At 43.8% G+C, this 21,000-nt stretch overlaps 1 protein-coding gene and 1 long non-coding RNA gene across 2 annotated transcripts; both read left to right on the top strand.

Annotated features, from left to right (window-relative positions):
* Positions 1-234: 234 nt before the first annotated feature.
* On the top strand, positions 235-2,772 carry LOC148341739 (uncharacterized). The gene is made up of 2 exons (XR_015842375.1): positions 235-385; positions 2,085-2,772. It is a non-coding gene; the product is annotated as an uncharacterized LOC148341739 (long non-coding RNA).
* Positions 2,773-10,670: 7,898 nt separating this feature from the next.
* On the top strand, positions 10,671-11,654 carry LOC148341738 (general transcription factor II-I repeat domain-containing protein 2B-like). Its single transcript, XM_088287937.1, has 2 exons — positions 10,671-11,522; positions 11,602-11,654. Exons 1-2 carry the CDS (start codon positions 10,778-10,780, stop codon positions 11,652-11,654), a joined length of 798 nt encoding a protein of 265 aa, XP_088144063.1. The 5' UTR covers positions 10,671-10,777.
* The last annotated feature ends 9,346 nt before the right edge of the window (positions 11,655-21,000 follow it).

Below are 21,000 nucleotides of genomic sequence, written 5' to 3'. Positions count from 1 at the left end.
AACAAAAACCGTCCACCGCTAAATTCTTCTGATTTAGTGTGGAACTGACTGTAATTTTTTCACAGGATGTCCAGTGCTACTCTAAAGGACGTCGACATAATTCATTAAGTCTTTGTGTCCCGATAATCTCATTTTCGCGCGTTGATGCTTTTCGGCGTAGTTAGCTTAGCTTGTTAGCTAGCTAGCCGCTAACGAAAAGAGGCTCATGACTCATCGCCAAGCAGAGATCAAGTGCGGATTTTTTGGAATTATCATTTGAAAATGTGTGAAAGAACGACACCCAAGTACAAAGAGGAACTTTGTGGAATAAAAGAAGAGAACGAGCAACATCATCAACTGCTGGGCGAAGTTTGCAACCAGCCTCGTGTTGTGCTACACAAAGCAGGTTTGTACCCGTCTGACTCTCATTTGCTTTGTCAAGAACGACTTTCTGTCGTTAAACATATGCATCACAACATTAAGTTGTTTGGGGAAATCGTTCAAGGTTATTGCCGTTTTATTTTTAAATATTGACTTTTACTTGCAGGTCTGCTGAACATTTGTTTATGCCAAATTAAATCAGTGCACAAAATAATTGCCAAAGAATAACCAATAGTGGGGGGTGAACTCCATGTTTTTCCCAGTATAAAATTTGAACTGATTATTTAACATATTACATTTTCTGTTTTTTATATCTTGTTCAAGCAATTCCTTACGGAAGGAATTCTGCTTGAATCTAAAATATGTGCACACTGCGGCGAAAACATCAATGGCGGTTGATCAATTTTAGTGGATAAAACACAAAATACGTTTTTTTTTTTTTAAATCAAGTACGTATTGTTCTTATTTATTTATTAACTTTGTACTGGCTTCGGCGGGTGTAATTCAAGTTTTGTGCACATGTGCGTAGACTCACCTCATCCAAACATTTAAAATACATTTAATGCATCCATCCAGGGTTGCACGGATCTCATCAGTGAACAAGCGCATGCTGCAAGGAATGCATCTGCATCTTTGGCTTACAACGGGCTTAAAAAGGGAGAACGTCACAACCCCCTTTTCTACCAACAAGGCCAGGAACATTTAGTTCCTGGTAATAAAGTTCCTGTGGCCCAGGTGGTTTGGATCTCCACCGCAACTCATAGTTCCTGGTAATTTATCCAAATGGCAATGATGACGTATCAGTGGGAGGTCTTGCGTTACTTTGTTACTCATTACTGACACCCTCTGGCTGTTATGCATCATTGCAGGTACAAAATAATTCAGTGAACTCTAATATTATTATGGTGTATCTTAGTCTAATTTGAATATGTATTGGATAACTTTAATATAAACAGTCATTATTCAAATATGTCAACATTAAAGTCAGAGTGAAAGTGTTGTTGCTTAATGCTTATGTGAAGGGATTTTGTCTCTTCAAACATAATTTTGTTTTAAATTTGATTTAGAAACAGAAATTTTATTTTAAAAAAGGAAAACGGGGAATGTCGGAATGTACTAGCAGGATAAATGTCATTTTGGGTAAAAAAAAAAAACAAAAAACAAACGTAAATCATGCAATAAATAGCCACTCTGATTCCAGGGCCCCTTTAATTCTTTTAGGGATCCAGATTATAATGGAAGCAAAAAGTACCCACGATGAAACTATCTATAAATGCAAAATGAAATACTTGAAAACGTATTTCGCTTGAAGGATTCCTATTTTATCAATGACATTATGTTGCGATGGCCCCCAGTGGTCTGCATCAATATCTTAGGGTCCCACAACAGGTGTTCCATCAGACACACACAATAGCCTGTGTGTGCTAACTTCAGCTCGCTTCCAGAAACGTCTGTGACTAATTCAGGAATGAAATCGGGCATCAGCCGCAACGTGCTTCCTTTTTAAATGCTCGTTTATCACTGTTGTGCTGCTAAAGGGAGGTTTACATCGTAGGACGTAATTTTGTGAAATGGCCCCATGGTCCGGTCCAAATCGAGGTCGCACGTATTGCTCCGTGTGCGGCAGGCACAAGTCAAGGGAGCACGGGAGAAATAATATAAGACAAAGTCGCCGCCTGAACTTTGACTTGACCAAACCAAATTTGTCTTTTTGTGTCCCGCAGACGTCAGTGTATACGATCTCCGTTCTGTGAAAGAGGAGCCAGACTTGGCTCACATCAAAAAGGAGGAGGAGGAGGTCAACAAGTCACCAGTGAACGTTGTCCCTAAAAAGACTGAAGATGAAAACAAGGATGAGAGTGAGGACAACAGAGGTGCGGAGCCGACAAGCAGCAGCTCAAGTCATCACTTGACAACAGAAGGTGATGAAGACCACTGGGGGCCATCACAAGCACAAAATGAGGGCACATCACACGCTCATGATGATGATGATGATACTAATGATGATGATGATGATGATGATGATGGGCAAGCCAAATGTGAAAGGGCATGTCACACTGACTCATTAACTTCAAAGCTGTCGTTAAAACCGCACACGAGAACACACAGTGGAGAAAAACCTTTTTCCTGCTTGGTTTGTGGTAAAAGCTTTTCTCTAAAATCAAATTTAACATACCACACAAGAACACACAGTGGTGAAAAACCCTTTTCGTGCTCAGTTTGTGGTAAAAGCTTCTCTCGAAAGACTCATTTAGTAAGGCACACAAGAACACACAGTGGAGAAAAACCTTTTTCTTGCTCAATTTGTGGCAAGAGTTTCTCTCAAAATTCTCATTTAACAATCCACACAAGAACACACAGTGGTGAAAAACCCTTTTCGTGCTCAGATTGTGGTAAAAGCTTCTCCCATAATTCTAATTTCACAAGGCACGCAAGAACACACAGTGGAGAAAAACCTTTTTCCTGCTCAGTTTGTGCCAAGAGTTTCTCTCAAAAGTTGCATTTAACAAACCACATCAGAAAGCACAGTGGTGAAAAACCTTTTTCCTGCTCAGTTTGTGGCAAAAGCTTTAATGTAAAGTCATTTTTAACAAATCACACAAGAACACACACTGGAGAAAAACCTTTTTCCTGCTCAGTTTGTGCCAAGAGTTTCTCTCAAAAGTCGCATTTCACAAGCCACACAAGAACACACAGTGGAGACAAGCCATTCAGTTGCAGCGTTTGTGCAAAAACATTCTTCACTAAACAGCATGCTGAGAGACACAATTGTGCTGGTGAGAATTGCAGCGATACTTGAAGATTAAAAAAAGAAGAAAAAAAAATGAAAGAACCGACTCTTTGTGGTAAGATGTAAATGTGATTTTCAATATAATATGATGAAATTGAATTTTGCAAAGCTCTTTTATTGACACAAAGCCAATGTGATCAGTGCCAGAAAAAACATTGTGTCTGAGTGATGATGATTTTTTTTGTGTGTTTACATCAAACATAAAATAAAATTAATTGCCTTTGCCTGGAATAACATGTTAACGTTATGCTTTTCAGTTGTCTTTTTAATCGTACTTAATGGAAAAGGTGTGAGAAGAAACTGTGCTTATGAAATCGGTGCCTTCTACGGTCATCAATAAAATGACTTGTTCCACTTGCTCAACTGGCCTTCATTACGCTGTGTGAAAAGGTGAAAAACTGATCTCGAAGTTGAACTATAAAAAGAACAAGAAAGATAAACGCAAATCGTCTCAGTTTCTCTCAAAGGTTTTGGAATGTCAGGAGTTGGCAACTTGATGGCGACTGAAGTCAGTGCTGGTTTTCTCGCTGTGTTTGGCTGGCTCGTACATGTATGGTCCATTGAACAAAACTCAAACTCTTCAAATATCCCCTCACATACATTTAATATTACACTTTCTGAATAAATTTCTGACGAGCTAAAACCACTTTCTAGGTTGAGCTCTATCAAGCGTTTGGGGTTTGTTGCTAAGCAGAATCTCACTTCGGAAAGACTATCATTTTGTCAAATATACCAAATATTTTTGTTCATGCTGTATTATATTTTTTTTTACTTTGGATTGCTTATATAATGAAATCGGGAAATATTAAAATGTAAAATTAGCAACGACATACAGACTTAATGCAATTAATAAGAAATCTAGAAACACTTTATAAATATTGAGCTCATTGAGAAGAGTCCTAATCTTGAAATAAATATTGAAATATAAAAAATACTTATGTATTAAATTCATTCAATAACCCGACCCCGGATGAGCGGCAGAAAATGGCTGGATGGATGGAATAATTTAAATTGCACACATATTCAAATGAACAAATATGTTAAGAAATAATCAAGAGTGAAATAAAAAGGTTTAAATTAATATTGATATAATTTTGCATATTAAAATAATTGAATAAATATTGTATTATTACAGAAGCAAGCTTAAATATAAATTGAAATAAATGAAAAAAAAAGTTGTGTATTTTTAAATGGCCTAATATAGATATGGGAAGTAATTCTCTTTATAAGATAAGATAAGATGTCCTTTATTAGTCCCACAATGGGGAAATTTGAGGTGTTACAGGAGCAAAGATATAGATCACACAGAGTCGGCGGCGTAATGTAGCCGTTAATGTATAACATTAGCAGCAGACATTCATAATAAGCATGCAAATATACACAGTATCAACGTATCTAGTGTAAGGAAACACTCCTAATGTCTGTCCATTATACAGAGGGGGAAAACACTGTAATGATAAAAACTACTGAATGATTGGAAATACTGCAATGATAAAAATATTGCAATGATAAAAGTACTGTAATGGTAAAAGTACTGCAATGATAAAGTATACTGCAATGGTAAAAGTACTGTAATAGTAAAAGTACTGCAATGATAGAAAAATACTGCAATGATAAAAGTACTGTGATAGTAAAAGTACCGCAATGATAAAAGTACTGTAATAGTGAACATCCTGCAATGGTAGAAATGCTGCAGTGATAGAAGTACTGTTATAAGAATACTGTAATGGGAAACAAAATACATCATTGGTCAATATTTAAGTACACCCTTGGCTGAAAGTACAGTAGTAGTTTATATTGCATCCTAGGACTGCACAATTGCACTAATGCCCGCCCGTTTGTAGGCCTGACCCAATGTTCATGTTAAAAAGTCTGACAGCAGTCGGCAGGAAGGAGCGGCGAAATCTATCTTTGGTACAGCGAGGGTGTAACAGTCTATCACTGAAGGAGCTGTGAAGTGTTCTCAGAGTGTCATTGAGTGGGTGGGCTGGGTTGTCCAGCATTGATGACAGTTTTGCCGTCATCCTCCTGCCCCCCACTGAGTCCACAGAGTCCAGGGAGCAGCCCAGGACAGAGCTGGCCCTCCTCACCAGTTTGTCCAGTCTCTTTTTGTCTCGGCCCGAGATGCCTCCTGCCCAGGAGACCACTCCATAGAAGATGACTGATGAAACCACCGAGTCATAGAAGTTCCTGAGGAGTGTTCCCCGAACGCCAAAGGACCTCAGCCTCCTGAGTTGGAAGAGTCTGCTCTGACCCTTCCTATGGAGAGCGTCTGTGTTGTCGCTCCAGTCCAGTTTATTGTTCAGATGAACACCCAGGTACTTGTAAGTTGAGACCCTCTCAACGTCTGTTCCCTGGATATTCACTGGTGCAGGTGGAGAGTGCCGACGCTTGCGGAAATCCACCACCAGCTCTTTGGATTTCCCAGCGTTGATTTGGAGGCGGTTCTGCTGACACCAGTCCACGAACCCCTGCGTAACCCCTCTGTACTCCAGATCGTCATTGTCAGTGATGAGGCCGACAATCGCAGAGTCATCAGAGAACTTCTGCAGGTGACAGGTTGTGGAATTGTATTTGTAGTCCAAGGTGTAGGGGGTGAACAGGAAGGGAGCCAGCACAGTTCCCTGCGGCGCTCCCGTGCTGCAGAGGAGCACGTCAGACACACAGTCCTGTGTTCTCACGTACTGTGGCCGGTTTGTGAGGTAGTCGTAAATCCATGTGATGAGGTGGTGGGCCACTCCCGCCTGCTCCAGCTTGTCTCCCAATAAGGCGGGCTGGATGGTGTTGAAAGCACTTGAGAAATCAAAGAACATGATCCTCACCGTGCCCCCCGCCTTCTCCAGGTGGAAGAGTGAAGTGTGGAGCAGGTAGATGATGGCATCATCCACACTGATGCCAGGCTGGTATGCAAACTGGAGTGGGTCCATTGAGGAGCTGACCAGAGGGCGCAGATGGACGAGGACCAGTCTCTCCAGGGTCTTCATCAGATGAGACGTCAGCGCCACTGGTCTGAAGTTGTTGAGCTCCTTCGGATGGGGGGTCTTTGGAACCGGAACCAGGCAGGATGTTTTCCACAGCTGGGGGACTCTGCCCAGCTTCAAGCTCAGGTTGAACATGTGCTGGACGATTCCACACAGCTGGTCTGCGCAGGATTTGAGGAGCTGGGAGCTGATCCCATCTGGGCCTGCTGCCTTCCTCGCCTTCATCTTCCTCAGCTGGTTCTTCACCTGAGACGTAGTGAGGAACAAGGCTGAGCAGGAGGAAGCGGTGGATGTCTGATGAGGCTGGGAACTGGAGCCTGTGGAGAGAGAGGGTGAAGAGAGGAGAGAGAGGGTCTCGTTCGCAGTGGCAGGAGGGGTTGGTGGGGGCTGCAGCAGGGAAGCCTGAGCAGGGTCAGGCATCTGATCAAACCTATTGAAAAATAGGTTCAACTCATTTGCCCACTGAAGCCCCCCCCACCCTTCTGGGTCTGACCTGGTTGTCCGTGGCCTGAGATGGTCTTCAGGCCCCTCCAGACATCCATGGCATTGTTCCGCTGCAGTTGTTCTTCCATCCGCATCCTGTAGGACTTTTTCCCCTCTCGGATCCTCCTTCTCAGCTGACGCTGCACTCTCTTCAGCTCGTCCTTGTCGCCTGAAACAAAAGCCCTCTTTTTCTCCTTCAGGAGAGCTTTAATGTCCGGTGTGATCCATGGTTTGTTGTTGGAAAAACATCTTACAGTCCTGGTGAGAATGGTGTTCTCCATGCAGAAGTTAATATAGTCTGTAACTGTGTCTGTTAGACCATTAATGTCCTCACCGTGAGCTTTGCTGAATACCTCCCACACAGTTGTGTTGAAACAGTCCTTCAAGGCCTCCTCGGCTTCTCCGGACCATCTCTGTACTGTGCCTGTCACAGCTGGCTGCCTGCGGACGAGAGGTTTGTACACAGGCAGGAGAGCAACCAAGTTGTGGTCAGCTTTGCCCAGCGGGGGGAGGGGCAGTGACGTGTACGCCTCCTGGGTGTTGGCATAGAAGAGGTCCAATATTTTATTGTCTCTGGTTTGGCATGTTACATATTGTGTGAATGAAGGCAGAGAGGAGGAAGGAGAAGCATGATTGAAGTCACCAGAGATAAGGAACAAGGCATTTGGGTGCTGTGTTTGTAGCCTGCTCACAGCTGCATTCAGTACATCACAGGCTGTCTCACCGTTAGCAGAGGGAGGCACGTACGCCGCCACCGCGATCACATGACTGAACTCTCGCGGTAAATAGACCGGACGTATGCTAACAGCTATCATCTCAATGTCCCGACTGCAAAGTTGATCCTTAACAGTTATGTGCCCAGGGTTACACCATCTATCATTAACAAACACATCCAGCCCTCCCCCTTTTCTCTTACCGCTCTCCAGTGTCCTGTCCGCGCGTAGTATTTGGAAGCCGTCCAATTCCACGACGGCGTCCGGCGTTAGCTCTGTTAGCCACTAGCCACGACTCCGTGAACACCAGCAAGCTAGCCTCCCCGACAATCCTCTCGTGCCGGGTTAGCGCTGTTAGCTCGTCCATTTTGTTGGGGAGGGATCGAACATTCCCCATAATAACGGACGGAAGGACGGGGTGATATCGTCTCCTCCTTGCCTGGCGTTTAGCCCCCGCACGACATCCCCGTCTCTTCCTCCTCAGCTCGCGGGGGATATCGGGTCTCGCTCCGGGAGCACACGCGGGGTTAGCACGGAGTGCTAACAGCTGATCTCTTGTGTACACGATCGATCCGTAGCTCCGAGTTTCGTCTCCGGACACGATCGCGCAAAAAACAGCCCCCAACAGTAGTAAAACCACCGCAAGTTGGATGTCCATTGCTGAGGTGAGGTAAAAATAAAATAAAAAAGGGTAAAGGGAAAAAACACACGAAAAAGGCTCAATAGTGAGCCACGCTGCTGTAAACAGGCAGCCACTCGCGCGGCGCCGGAACCGGAATATGAGCTTCAAGGATCGCTGCTATTCTCACCAACACAATTGTGACTCTCAGCACCCTGTTTAGTGAAGATTATTTTAGCACAAACGCTGCAACTGAATGGCTTGTCTCCAGTGTGTGTTCTTGTGTGGCTCGTTAAAAGCGACTTACGAGAGAAACTCTTTCCACAAACTGAGCAGGAAAAGGGTTTTTCGCCACCGTGTGTTCTTCTATGATTGGTTAAAGTTGATTTTTGAGTGAAACCTTTCCTACAAACTGAGCAGAAAAAAGGTTTTTCTCCACTATGTGTTGTTGTGTGTTTTATTAAATGAAACTTTCCAGAGAAGCTTTTGCCACAAACTGAGCAGGAAAAAGGCTTTTCTCCACTGTGTGTTCTTGTGTGGCTTCGTAAATTAGACTTTTGAGAGAAACTTTTGCCACAAACTGAGCATGAAAAAGGGTTTTCTCCACTGTGTGTTCTTGCGTGACTTGTTAAATTAGGCTTTATAGAGAAACATTTGCTACAAACTGAGCAAGAAAAAGGTTTTCTCCACTATGTATTGTTGTGTGTTTTGTTAAATGCGACTTACGATAGGACCTCTTTCCACAAACTGAGCAGGAAAAAGGTTTTTCACCACTGTGTGTTCTTGCGTGACTTGTTAAATTTGCCTTTTGAGAGAAACTTTTTCCGCAAACTGAGCAAGAAAAAGGTTTTTCTCCACTGTGCATTCTTGTGTAGACCGTGAACGTTGACTTATGCAGGAAGCTTTTGCCACAAACCGAGCAAGAAAATGTTTTTTCTCCACTGTGTGTTTTTGTGTGCGGTTTTAAAGTCAACTTTGAAGTGAATGAGTCAGTGTGACATGCCCTTTCACCTTTAGCTTGCCCATTATCATCATCATTAGTATCATCATCATCGTCATGAGCGTCTGATAATGTGTCCTCATTATGTACTTGTGATGGCCCCCAGGGGTCTTCATCACCTTCTGTTGTCACGTGATGACTTGAGCTGCTGCTTGTAGGCTCCGCCCCTCTGTTGTCCTCACTCTCATCCTTGTTTTCATCTTCAGTCTTTATCGGGACAACGTTCACTTGTGACTTGTTGATCTCCTCCTCCTCCTCCTCCTTTTTGACGTGAGTCAAATCTGGCTCCTCTTTCACAGAACAGAGATCATTTTGTCTGACGTCTGTAGGACACAGAAAGGCAAATCTGGTTTGGTCAAGTCAAACCTCAGGCGGCGACTTTGTCTTATATTGTTTCTACCGTGCTACCTTGACTTGTGCCCGCCGCACACGAGCAATGCGTGCAAACCCAACTTTGACCGGACCATGGGGGCATTTCACAAAATTACGTCCTACGATGTAAACCTCCCTATCGCAGCACAACTGTGATAAACGAGCATTTAAAAAGGAAGCACGTTGCGGCTGATGCCCGATTTCATTCCTGACATAGTCACAGACGTTTCTGGAAGCGAGCTGAAGTTAGCACACACAGGCTATTGTGTGCGTCTGATGGAACACCTGTTGCTGGACCCTAACTTATTGATGGGGGCCATCGCAGCATAATGTCATTGATAGAATAGAAATCCTTCAAGTAAAATATGTTTACAAGTATTTTTGGGGGGATTTAGAGATAGAACTAAATGTTCCTGGGCTTGTTGGTGGAAAAGGGCATTGTGACGGTCTCCCTCTTTTAACCCATAGTAAGCTAAAGATGCAGATGCATTCCTTAGAGCAGACCTGGGCATTGCACGGCCCGCGGGCCACATCCGGCCCGCCGGGTGGCACTGACTGGCCCGTATGACAGACCTGGGCATTGTATGGGCCGGGCCACATACCTTTGGTTGACTCTGACCGCGAGTGTAAGGTTAATTGGAAATTTCAAAATAAACATACTTTTTAATTTCACCTCATTCATGGGCTAAAGCTGCACTGCTTTTATTCTGAAATTGTTTTTTTTTAATTCCCGCACAATGTGCGTCGCACATAATGACGTAATGCGTATATCAAGACATGCGCGCGATTGAATCACAACAAGACGACGTTCGCCCTCAAAAATGTCCGCTCAGGCTAAAAAAAGAAAGGTAGATGCCGAATGTAGAATTTTCAACAAAAATTGGACAGCGGAGTATTTATTTACTGAAGTTAGAGGTAAAGATGTGTGTTTAGTTTGCGGGGAGCAGATCGCCGTGTTGAAGGACTACAATTTGAGTCAGCATCACCAGACGAAACATGCAGAGAAATATAAAAACCTAACTGATCCTGAAAGAGCGCAGACATCGGAAGCTTTGCTAGCTAAGCTGCAAACGCAGCAAGGCTTTTTTACCGGGCTTCATGCATCCAGGGATGCAGCAACCAAGACCAGCTTTGTGATATCCCACAAAATAGCCAAAACCAGCAAGCCATTCTCAGAGGGGGAGTTCGTGAAAGAGTGCTTGGTAGACTCGGCAGCACTAATATGCCCTGAAAAAAAAGCGGCATTTGAGCAAGTCCCGCTGTCCAGGCGAACCGTGACGAGAAGGGTCGAGGACATTGCGGGGAATCTGGAGCTACAGCTGCAACGTGAAGTGCCAAGTTTTGATTTTTTTCTCCTTGGCTCTGGACGAGAGTTGTGATGTCCGCGACACAGCCCAGCTACTCGTATTTGTCCGCGGGATAACGCCGGACTTCAGGATTACGGAGGAGCTGGCAGCAATGCGGTCGTTAAAAGGGACGACGACAGGGAGCGATCTCTTCACTGAGGTAAATGCTTGTATGGACACGTTGGGACTGAAATGGGACAGACTGGCAGGTGTCACCACGGACGGTTGTCCAAATCTTACCGGGAAAAATGTCGGACTTTTAAAACGCATGCAGGATAAAGTGACTGAAATGGACCCTGATCAGAAATTAGTATTTTTACATTGTATTTTACACCAACATGTGTTGTGCAAATCAGTGCTAAAAATTAACCATGTTATCGATGTTGTTACTAAAATAGTTAACTTCATCAGGGCGCGGGCACTGAATCACAGACAGTTTGTCACACTTCTGGAGGAGCATGAGATTGAGCACAGTGACATTGGCTACCACACTTCTGTGAGATGGCTCAGCCTGGGCAAAGTGTTAAAAGGAGTCTGGGATCTGAAAGCAGAAATCCAGGAGTTTTGTGAGACAAAAGGCAAGGCCATCCCAGAGTTTGCAGATGAGGTCTGGATGGCAGATTTCGCATTTGCTGTTGATGTGACTGCACTGATGAATGAACTGAACACCAAGCTGCAAGGCAAGGGCCTTTTTGTACATGAAATGCACACCTTGGTGAAGGCTTTCATGAGAAAGATACAGTTTCTTTCAAGACAACTGGAGAGCAACACTCTCACTCACATGCAAACCCTGAAAGAAGTCACACCATCAGCTGATAACCTCTGCAGGTACTCATCCATGCTAGGAGCATTGCATGGTGAGTTTGCAAGGCGATTTGAGGATCTAAGAACAATGGAGGATGAAATCCACATGATTTCCCCTCCCTTTACCTTCAGTGTGGATGATGTTCAGCTGGAACTCATTGACCTGCAGTCTGATGGAGTACTAGCAGAGCACTTTAAGTCAGGATCTCTGCTGGATTTCTACTCTTCTCTCAAGGAGGAGAACTTTCCAAACATTAGGAGACATGCTCAGAAGATGTTTGTTCTCTTTGGCTCTACCGACATTTGTGAACAAACATTTTCAATTATGAAGTTTACAAAATCCAGGGACAGATCCTCTCTCACTGATGATCATCTGTCAGCTGTGCTTCGCATCTCCACTTCAGACATTCAGCCTGACTTTGATGCACTTGTTAAAGCCCAGCAGAGATTAGATTTCTCTCACTGAACAAGAAAAATGAACATTGAAACACCAAATGAGGCAGTTAGACCACAAATGTAGGCATGTTACTGTAAGGCACCAGATAACAATGAACTGGGACACTTTTTCTCAAAATCACAGTTCAGTGACAGTCAATATGTTGTATCTTGCTAAATGTTTGGTGCAAAAAGACAATATTGTGATGTCTTTAAAATGCTCAGAACCTTTACACAACTATCCAACAGTATATGGAACTCAAAATGTGTTTTGAAGTGAATGTGACAGAATATGTTTACTAATATGAGTCACAAATAGTAAAAAATGTTAATATTTTGTCTACCATTGTGTTGAGAATTTTGAATGAATAAATCTTTGTAAGGCAACCTCATTTTTTCAGTTTATTTGGTATTTAGTTTCATTGCTTAACTTTAATATATACTCTTGCCAGCTTGTCAAAACAGTGCTATTTACTGCTTTTTAAAAAAGAAATACAATTAATATTATGCAGAATTGAGTTCAGCCTTTTGGCCCGGCCCTCCACAATATTTTATGTTTCTTATGTGGCCCCATGGAAAAAATAATTGCCCACCCCTGATCTAGGTAGACAAAAACAAACCGGTTCAACATGTCTCTCAGGATGTCATTCATGAGGGCTTGGAACACCGCAGGGGCGTTTGTGAGGCCAAAATGACCCAAGGGAGTGTTGAATGCCGTTTTCCACTCATCACCCTCTTTAATCCGGACCAAATGATAGGCGTTTCTGAGATCCAGTTTGGAGAAGACCTGGGCCTCGCAGAGAGGTTCAAATGACGGATCGATGAGTGGAAACGAGGACTTATTTTTAACTGTGATATCATTTACGCCCTTGAAGTCTATACAGGGGCGGAGTGAGGAATCTTTCTTCTTAACGAAGAAGAATCCTGGAAGAGGGCCGAATGAGACCGGAGGCGAGGGAATCTCGAATGTACGTCTCCATGGCATCCCTCTCTGGACGGGAGATGTTGTACAGTCGGCTGGTGGGGAGGGAAGCTCCAGGGAGAAGGTCAATGGCGCAGTCGTAAGGGCGGTGAGGAGGCAAGGTGAGAGCGAGGTCCTTACTGAACACCCGGGAGAGGTCATGATAGTTGGAGGGCACCGAGGAAAGATCCGGAGGAGTCGTAGCCGGAGGGGAAGATCGGGGAGCCGGGTCAGCGGACAACAGGCACTGCGAGTGGCAAAAAACACTCCAGCTGGTAATGGAGCAGTTTCTCCAGTCGATGGAGGGGTTGTGTTTTTGGAGCCAGGGGAACCCCAGCACTAGGGGAACATGGGGTGAATTGATGAGGTACAGCTGAATGGTTTCTCTGTGGTTACCTGAGATGATGAGTGTAAATGGTATAGTTTGCTGGGAGACCAAGGAAATGAGATGTCCATCCAGGGCCACCACTCTTCGAGGGGAAGTAAGGGGTTCCCAAGAAACCCCCAACTGTTTAGCCAGGGCTTGATCTATGAAGTTGCCATCTGCTCCGGAGTCGATTAAAACAGGGATTGAGAAGGATTTGCTTTGCCATAAGATACTGGAGGGAACAGACATGCGAGGGGAAGAGATGCAATTTGGCTCACCAATGTGCTCTCCTTCATTGGCAAGCACCGTCTTTTGGCCTAGATGGACAGGCAGCAAGATAATGTCCGGGGTTTCCACAATAAATACACAAGCGATTAGTCAAACGTCTATGGCGTTCCTGAGCGTCCAGACCAGTCCTTCCCAGTTGCATAGGCTCCTCCTGGCGAGCAGAGGGCAGAAATTGGCCGGGTGATGACGGCTCAGAATGATAGACAGGCGGAACGGCTTTTCCGTCCCCCCTCCGCGATTTTTCTGCGCTTCTCACTCTCAGCCGATTGTCAATTTTTATGGATAGTGAGACCAACTCCTCGAGGGAGGTGGGCTCGTCACGGACCGCCAGCTCATCCTTTAATCGTTCGGTCAAACCATTCACAAAAATACCTCTCAGAGCGGGCTCGTTCCATCCACACTCGTTCGCCAGGATTCGAAACTCGATGGAGTAATCCGCTACGGATTGTGTTCCCTGCCGAAGGGCTAGCAATCTGCGGGTCGCTTCGCGTCCTTTGACTGGGTGATCGAAAACCCTCCTTAGTTCCTGGCAAAAATCTGCATAAGAGGACATCACTGGCGAAGACGCCTCCCACAGCGCCGTAGCCCATTTTGCGGCTCTTCCGCGAAACAGGTTAACCATAAAGGCTATTTTGGATCGATCAGAGGGGTAGCTTAGCGGTTGTAAGTCAAAAACTAACGAAGAATTCAGGAGAAACTGACTACATGATCCTAGATCCCCGGTAAACGGCTCGGGAGTAGGAACAAAAGGTTACTTGCTGCCAAGAGCGGGCATTGCGGAAGCAGAAGGGACCGGGGGAGTGTTTACGGGAGGATGGGTGGAGGGAGAGAGAGATAGGACCTGGGTGGAGAGGTGCGTGATCTTATGGTGTAGATTTTGGACCGATTCCATAAGCTCGTGAAACATTTTTTCGTGGCGGCCGAGCTGCCTACCTTGGATAGATAGGGCTTCTTTGAGGGGATCCGGGGTCGCTGGGTCCATTGTATTGGCCGGATTATTCTGTCACGGGTTGAGGAACCGTAATGGAGAGAGAAAAGGAACCCAAGAGCAACCTGGATATGAGATGGGATTTTATTTGTGCGGAAGCGGGTCCGGAGTTCTGCAGGGCAGGCGAGGGGGCGGTAGACGCGGCGGGAAGCAAGCGCAGGCAGCGGGTCCGCAGGGCGCAGGTCGGGCGATGAGGTGAGAGACGCGGTCTGGTCTTCTCGGGAAGGCGGTGGTGTCACGGGCTTGGACGGGCAGGAAGAAGGCTTGAGGAAGCACATAAGAGAACGGAGTTATTACGAGCACCAAGGACAGCGCCAACAATGCCAATCTGTGTCGTGCAACTGCGGCCAAAGTACCACGGGTATAACGGGATAATCCGGCGCCTGACTCCTGGCTGCGCTGATCTTTTATGCTGTTGCTGATGATCTGCAGGTGCACAGGGGCCGGCGCCAGAAATTGCAGGGGCGTGCCTGGGCGTAGAACCAGGAAGTTACCCAAGCCCTGCAAGACAAGTCATAGACTCCACCAAACATTAAAAGCACAGGACATCACAAAAATCGTGTCATATGACGAAAGCGATGTGCAACAACAAACTATAGGAGACCCAGAGCATGCTGTTAATGCAGTAAAAGAAGATAAATGGATTGCACCACTGCTTGTCAATGGGACACTAGTTACTTTTAAAATTGACACAGGAGCAAAAGCAAACAAAATTAATGAAAAAGACTTGAAATCACTTGAAGAGAAGGCCGTGAAATTGAAAACCGACAACAATCAGCCAAAAAAAACAAAGGGATGTTGTAGGCTAAAAGTGACAGCAAAGGGAAGACAACACAAGTTAACGTTAACAATTGTGCCAAGTGGACTGGAGTCAATCCTTGGAGACAGGACATCTGAAGATCTTGGATTGGTAAAAAGAATTTACCAAATCACCAGCAAGGATGTCAATAAGAAGAACAAAGTGTTGCAGAGTGAAGGTAGTAAGAGTATAGTGAACAAATACTTTTCTGTCTTCAAAGGACAAGGTACGCTACCTTACACTTATAAAATACAGCTCAAGGAAGATGCTAAACCTGTAGTACATGCCCCGAGAAGAGTTCCAGACCCTCTCAAAGATAGATTAAAAAAGGAACTGAACAGAATGACACCAATAAGAGTCAGAGAGAAAGTGAAAGAAAATTCCATCACGTGTGTTAAAAAGAGGAACTCCCCAGAGTTACGTGTTTGCCTCGACCCCAAAGATCTGAATGAAAACATTAAAAGAGAACATTATCAGATTCCCAAGTGTGAAGAAATCCTGAGTGACATGGCAGGTGCTAAATTCTTCAGCAAATTAGATGCATCGCATGGATTTTGGCAGCTGAAGCTGGACACCGAAAGCAGCAGGTACACCACCTTCAACACACCATTTGGGCGTTTCTGTTTTCTGAGACTGCCATTTGGCATAAAGTCTGTGCCTGAGATCTTTCACAGAGCTATGGAGTCAATCATAGAAGGTCTGGAAGGAACCTGTGTGTTCATTGATGATTTGGTTGTTTGGGGAAACATGGAACAAGAACACAATGAAAGACTTGAGGAACTGCTACAAAGAGTTAAAATGAATGGACTTAAACTAAAACGAGAGAAATCTCTAATCTCGTTGCACACTTGAGTACAATGTCAATAAAGGGATTTCTGATTTCTGAAATGTCTGTTTGGAGTTACAGAATAGACATTCTTGGGAGACAAGCTCACAGCAGATGGAGTGGTGCCAGACAGAACCAAAGTGCAAGCAATACTGGACATGCCAGTTCCAACCGAAAAAAAAGGACTTCTGCGAGCAATGGGGATGATAAACTTCCTGGGCAAGTTCATTCCAAACCTCTCTTCAAGAACAAAGTCCCTAAGTTTGCTGCTGCATCACAACGTAGTCTTTGAGTGGACAACAAAACATGACGAAGAATGGCAAGATCTAAAGAGAACTGTGACAGCTGAGCCAGTCCTTGCCTCCTTTGATCCATCAAAACCAACCAAAATTTCCACGGATGCGTCGAAAGATGGGCTAGGTGCCGTACGGCTGCAAAAGGCGAGAGACACATGGCAACCTGTAGCCTATGCATCCAGGTCAATGTCAGAGACTGAAAAACGCTCTGCTCAGATCGAAAAGGAGTCACTGGGTTTAGTGTTTGGATTTGGCAAATTTAGTATAGTTTATGGACTGCCCACGTTCATAGCAGAGACTGATCATAAGCCACTGATTTCAATTTGGAAGAAAAATCTCAATGACATGACGCCCAGAATTCAACGCATGATGATGACATTGCAGCGCTATGATTTTGAGCTAATATACACGCCTGGAAAATACATAGTGCTTGCTGATGCATTATCCCGAGCGCCGCACCATAACAGTGACATCAAGGACTGCGTTACGGCGGAGGAGGCTGAGGCTCACATCATCACTTCAAGCCCTTTAATAACCACAGGCAAATGGGCAGGCTGAGAAGGGAGTGCAAATCATCAAGAGACTGCTAAGGAAGGCCAAGGATGATGCATCTGATCCTTACCTTGCCCTATTGAGTTACAGAGCTGCACCTGTGGAGTGGGGAGCTTCTTTGTCTGCTGACCTACTCATGTGCCGTAAGCTTCGCACCACGCTTCCACAAATACCACTAGGACATGACAACAACATTTGGATTGAAAATAAGAGAATGCTCAAACTCAAACAGAAAATTGCATATGACAGAGCTACAAAACATCTGGAACCTCTTTCTGAGAAAGACACTGTAAGGATCGAGGGACCTCATTGGGACAGAAAAGTGACTGTCCTTATCGAAGCCGGACCGAGATCTTACATTGTGGAAACAAAGCATGGACAAAGAGTGAGGAGGAACAGGAGGAGTCTTCTGAAGGTTCCCGGGAACTGTAAGAAATCTTCTGATCCGGCTGAGGCTGCAAAGCAGGTGGATACATCGAAGGAGCACAGACCAAAACCACCAGCAACTTCTGGGATGACTGAACCTCTGCGAAGATCAACAAGAGTTAGACGACAACCGGACAGGCTGATTGAAAATGTTTAATGTTGTGTTATTGTTGCTAAAATTGTTGTAGAGCTGCTTGTTGTCAGAAAAAAATGGGTAGATATTGAAAAGAAGTGAAAATAATTGCGAACAAAACAAAATTATTATAATAATTATAAAATAAAAAAGCTTTATTAAAAAAAAGGCATAGGCATTGATTAACGTTTGAAAGGGAGATGTAATGATAGCAGTTATATCATTAGTCACTAGTTGGCAGTATTGCCTGATGTGTGTGTGGTTACCAGACGAACTCGTGTGTACGCACATAGACGAGAATGCAAGTCAATAAATAAAGAGACACAAGCCTGCAGCATCACTGTACCAGCGTGACTTCTTCAGATAGAAGACGGAACATTACAGTAACCATTAAAAAAAAACGTATAGTAACCATAAAATTGTTTTTTAAAAAAACGTATCGTAAACATACTAAAGCTGTTGCTTTATGTTATTTACAAAGAATTTTTGTTTAAAATCCCCCTGGCTCTTCTTTTTGTCTTTTCTATCTTATGTACGTATTAATAGCTGTGTTTGGTTTGCAAATGTCAATAAAGTTTATACAAAAAACTGAGTAAATATTTATCATCTCATCAATATTTGCAAAACAGAGTACCGAGTTTCGAGATCCTCACAATAATAGTTCTCAAAATTATATTTCTTATCAATTTAGCTTAATTTATGGATATTTTATTGACAATCTAACATCAATATACAAAGACAGAAAAAAATTGGTGGTGGTGGGGCGCGAATCTTTTTCTTCTTGGAAGGGGCGGGCGTGAAATAATTGAGAGGCACTGCTAGTATTTGCAGACATCATATTCATACAATCTTGCAGCCCGAGTGAACCACAGCATTGTTGCTTCGTTCGGTAGGAGAAACGTAAACGTCCCACTGCTGTTGCAGCAGCGGCTTCTCGAGGCATTGGCGGAAGTGACGTAAGAGCCGACTCGCCAATGTGGCGTTAATTTAGTTATTTTTTTTTTATCAACCGATTTAAAATATTATATAAAATATATATTGAAATAGAACAGCCAGGGGTAAAAACAAACACAGAGGCAAAGAAATATATTTGAAAAATACGTGCTTAAAGCATGACGTCATTAGCAAGCGCGCAGCTTCCGAAGGACCTCGACCACATCCACCGACCCGTCCACACCGGAACAAAAGCAGTTCACCGCTAAATTCTTCTGATTTAGTGTGGAACTGACTGTAATTTTCTCAAAGGATGTCCAGTGCTACTCTAAAGGACTACGACATAATTCATTAAGTCTTTGTGTGCCGATAACCTCATCTTCGCGCGTTGATGCTTTTCGGCGTAGTTAGCTTAGCTTGTTAGCTAGCTAGCCGCTAACGAAAAGAGGCACATGACTCATCGCCAAGCAGAGATCAAGGGCGGATTTTTTGGAATTATCATTTGAAAATGTGTGAAAGAACAACACCCAAGAACAAAGAGGAACTTTGTGGAATAAAAGAAGAGAACGAGCAACATCTTCAACTTCTGGGCGAAGGTTGCGAGCAGCCTCGTGTTGTGCTACACAAAGCAGGTTTGTACACGTTTTACTCTCATTTGCTTTCTATCGTTCGGAATATGCATCACAACATTAAGTTGTTTGGGGAAATGCGTTCAAGGTTATTGCCGTTTTATTTTTAAATATTGCCTTTTACTTGCAGGTCTGCTGAACATTTCTTGATGCCAAATGAAATCAGTGCAGGAAATAAATGCCAAAGAAAAAACATTAGTGGGGGGTAAACTCACTAAAATGTTTTTCCCAGTATCAAATTTGAACTGATTATTTAACATTTTACATTTTCTGGTTTTTATATCTTGTTGAAGCAATTCCTTCCGGAAAGAATTCTGCCTGACTCTAAACAATGTGCACACTGCGGCGAAAACATCAATGGCAGTTGATCAATTTTAGTGAATAAAACACAAAATATTAAGTTTTTAAAAAAAAATATGTACGTATCGGTCTTTTTTTATTTATGAACCTTGTACTGTCTTGGTCGGGTGAGAGTCAAAGAACCTCGGGTGGCCCTGCACTGTTTTGTGCACGTTTGCATAGTTTCACCTCATCCAAACATTTAAAATACATTTAATGCATCCATCCAGGGTTGCACGGATCTCATCGGTGAACAAGCGCATGCTGCAAGGAATGCATCTGCATCTTTGGCTTACTATGGGCTTCAAAAGGGAGAACGTCACAACCCCCTTTTCTACCAACAAGCCCAGGAACATTTAGTTCCTGGTCATAAAGTTCCTGTGGCCCAGGTGGTTTGCATCTCCCCCGCAACTCATAGTTCCTGGTAATTTATGCAAATGACAATGTTGTGTTACTTTGTTACTCATTACTGACACCCTATCGCTGTTAAGCATCATTGCAGTTCTAAAATAATTCAGTGAACTCTTAAAATATTATGGTGTATCATAGTTGAATTTGAATACATATTCCAGAAACGTCTGTGACTATGTCAGGAATGAAATCGGGCATCAGCCACAACATGCTTCCTTTTTAAATGCTCGTTTATCACTGTTGTGCTGCTAAAAGGAGGTTTACATCGTCGGACGTAATTTTGTGAAATGTCCCCATGGTCCGGTCCAAATCGGGGTCGCACGCATTGCTCCGTCTGCGGCAGGCACAAGTCAAGGTAGCACGGTAGAAAATAAGACAAAGTCGCCGCCTGAGGTTTGACTTGACCAAACCAAATGTGTGTTTGTCTTTTTGTGTCCTGCAGACGTCAGTGAAAACGATCTCCTTTATGTGAAAGATGAGCCAGACTTGACTCACATCAAAAAGGAGGAGGAGGAGGAGCAGATCAACAAGTCACCACTGAACGTTGTCCCTATAAAGACTGAAGTTGAAAACAAGGATGAGAATGAGGACAACAGAGGGGCGGAGCCTACAAGCAGCAGTTCAAGTCATCACGTGACAACAGAAGGTGATGAAGACCACTGGGGGCCATCACAAGTACATAATGAGGACACATTATCAGACGCTCATGACAATGATGATACTAATGATGATGATGATGATGATGGGCAAGCTAAAGGTGAAAGGGCATGTCACACTGACTCATTAACTTCAAAGCTGTCTTTAAAAGGGCACACAAGAACACGCAGTGGAGAAAAAACATTTTCATGCTCATTTTGTCGCAAAAGCTTCTTTCGAAAGTCACAATTAACAAGGCACGCAAGAACACACAGCGAAGAGAAGTCTTTTTCCTGCTCAGTTTGTGGCAAAAGCTTTTTTTTAAAGTCATATTTAATAAAACACACAACAATACACAGTGGAGGAAAACATTTTTCCTGCTCAGTTTGCGGGAAAAGTTTCTCTCAAAAGTCACATTTAACAGACCACACAAGAACACACAGTGGAGAAAAGCCTTTTTCTTGCTCAATTTGTGGCAAGAGTTTCTCTCAAAAGTCGCATTTAACAATCCA

Source organism: Idiotropiscis lumnitzeri, chromosome 2 (assembly GCF_059441095.1).
Source record: "Idiotropiscis lumnitzeri isolate Australia: NSW breed Sydney's pygmy pipehorse chromosome 2, RoL_Ilum_1.0, whole genome shotgun sequence".
Taxonomy (NCBI): Eukaryota; Metazoa; Chordata; class Actinopteri; order Syngnathiformes; family Syngnathidae; genus Idiotropiscis; species Idiotropiscis lumnitzeri.
This window is presented reverse-complemented; position numbering and strand designations above follow the sequence as displayed.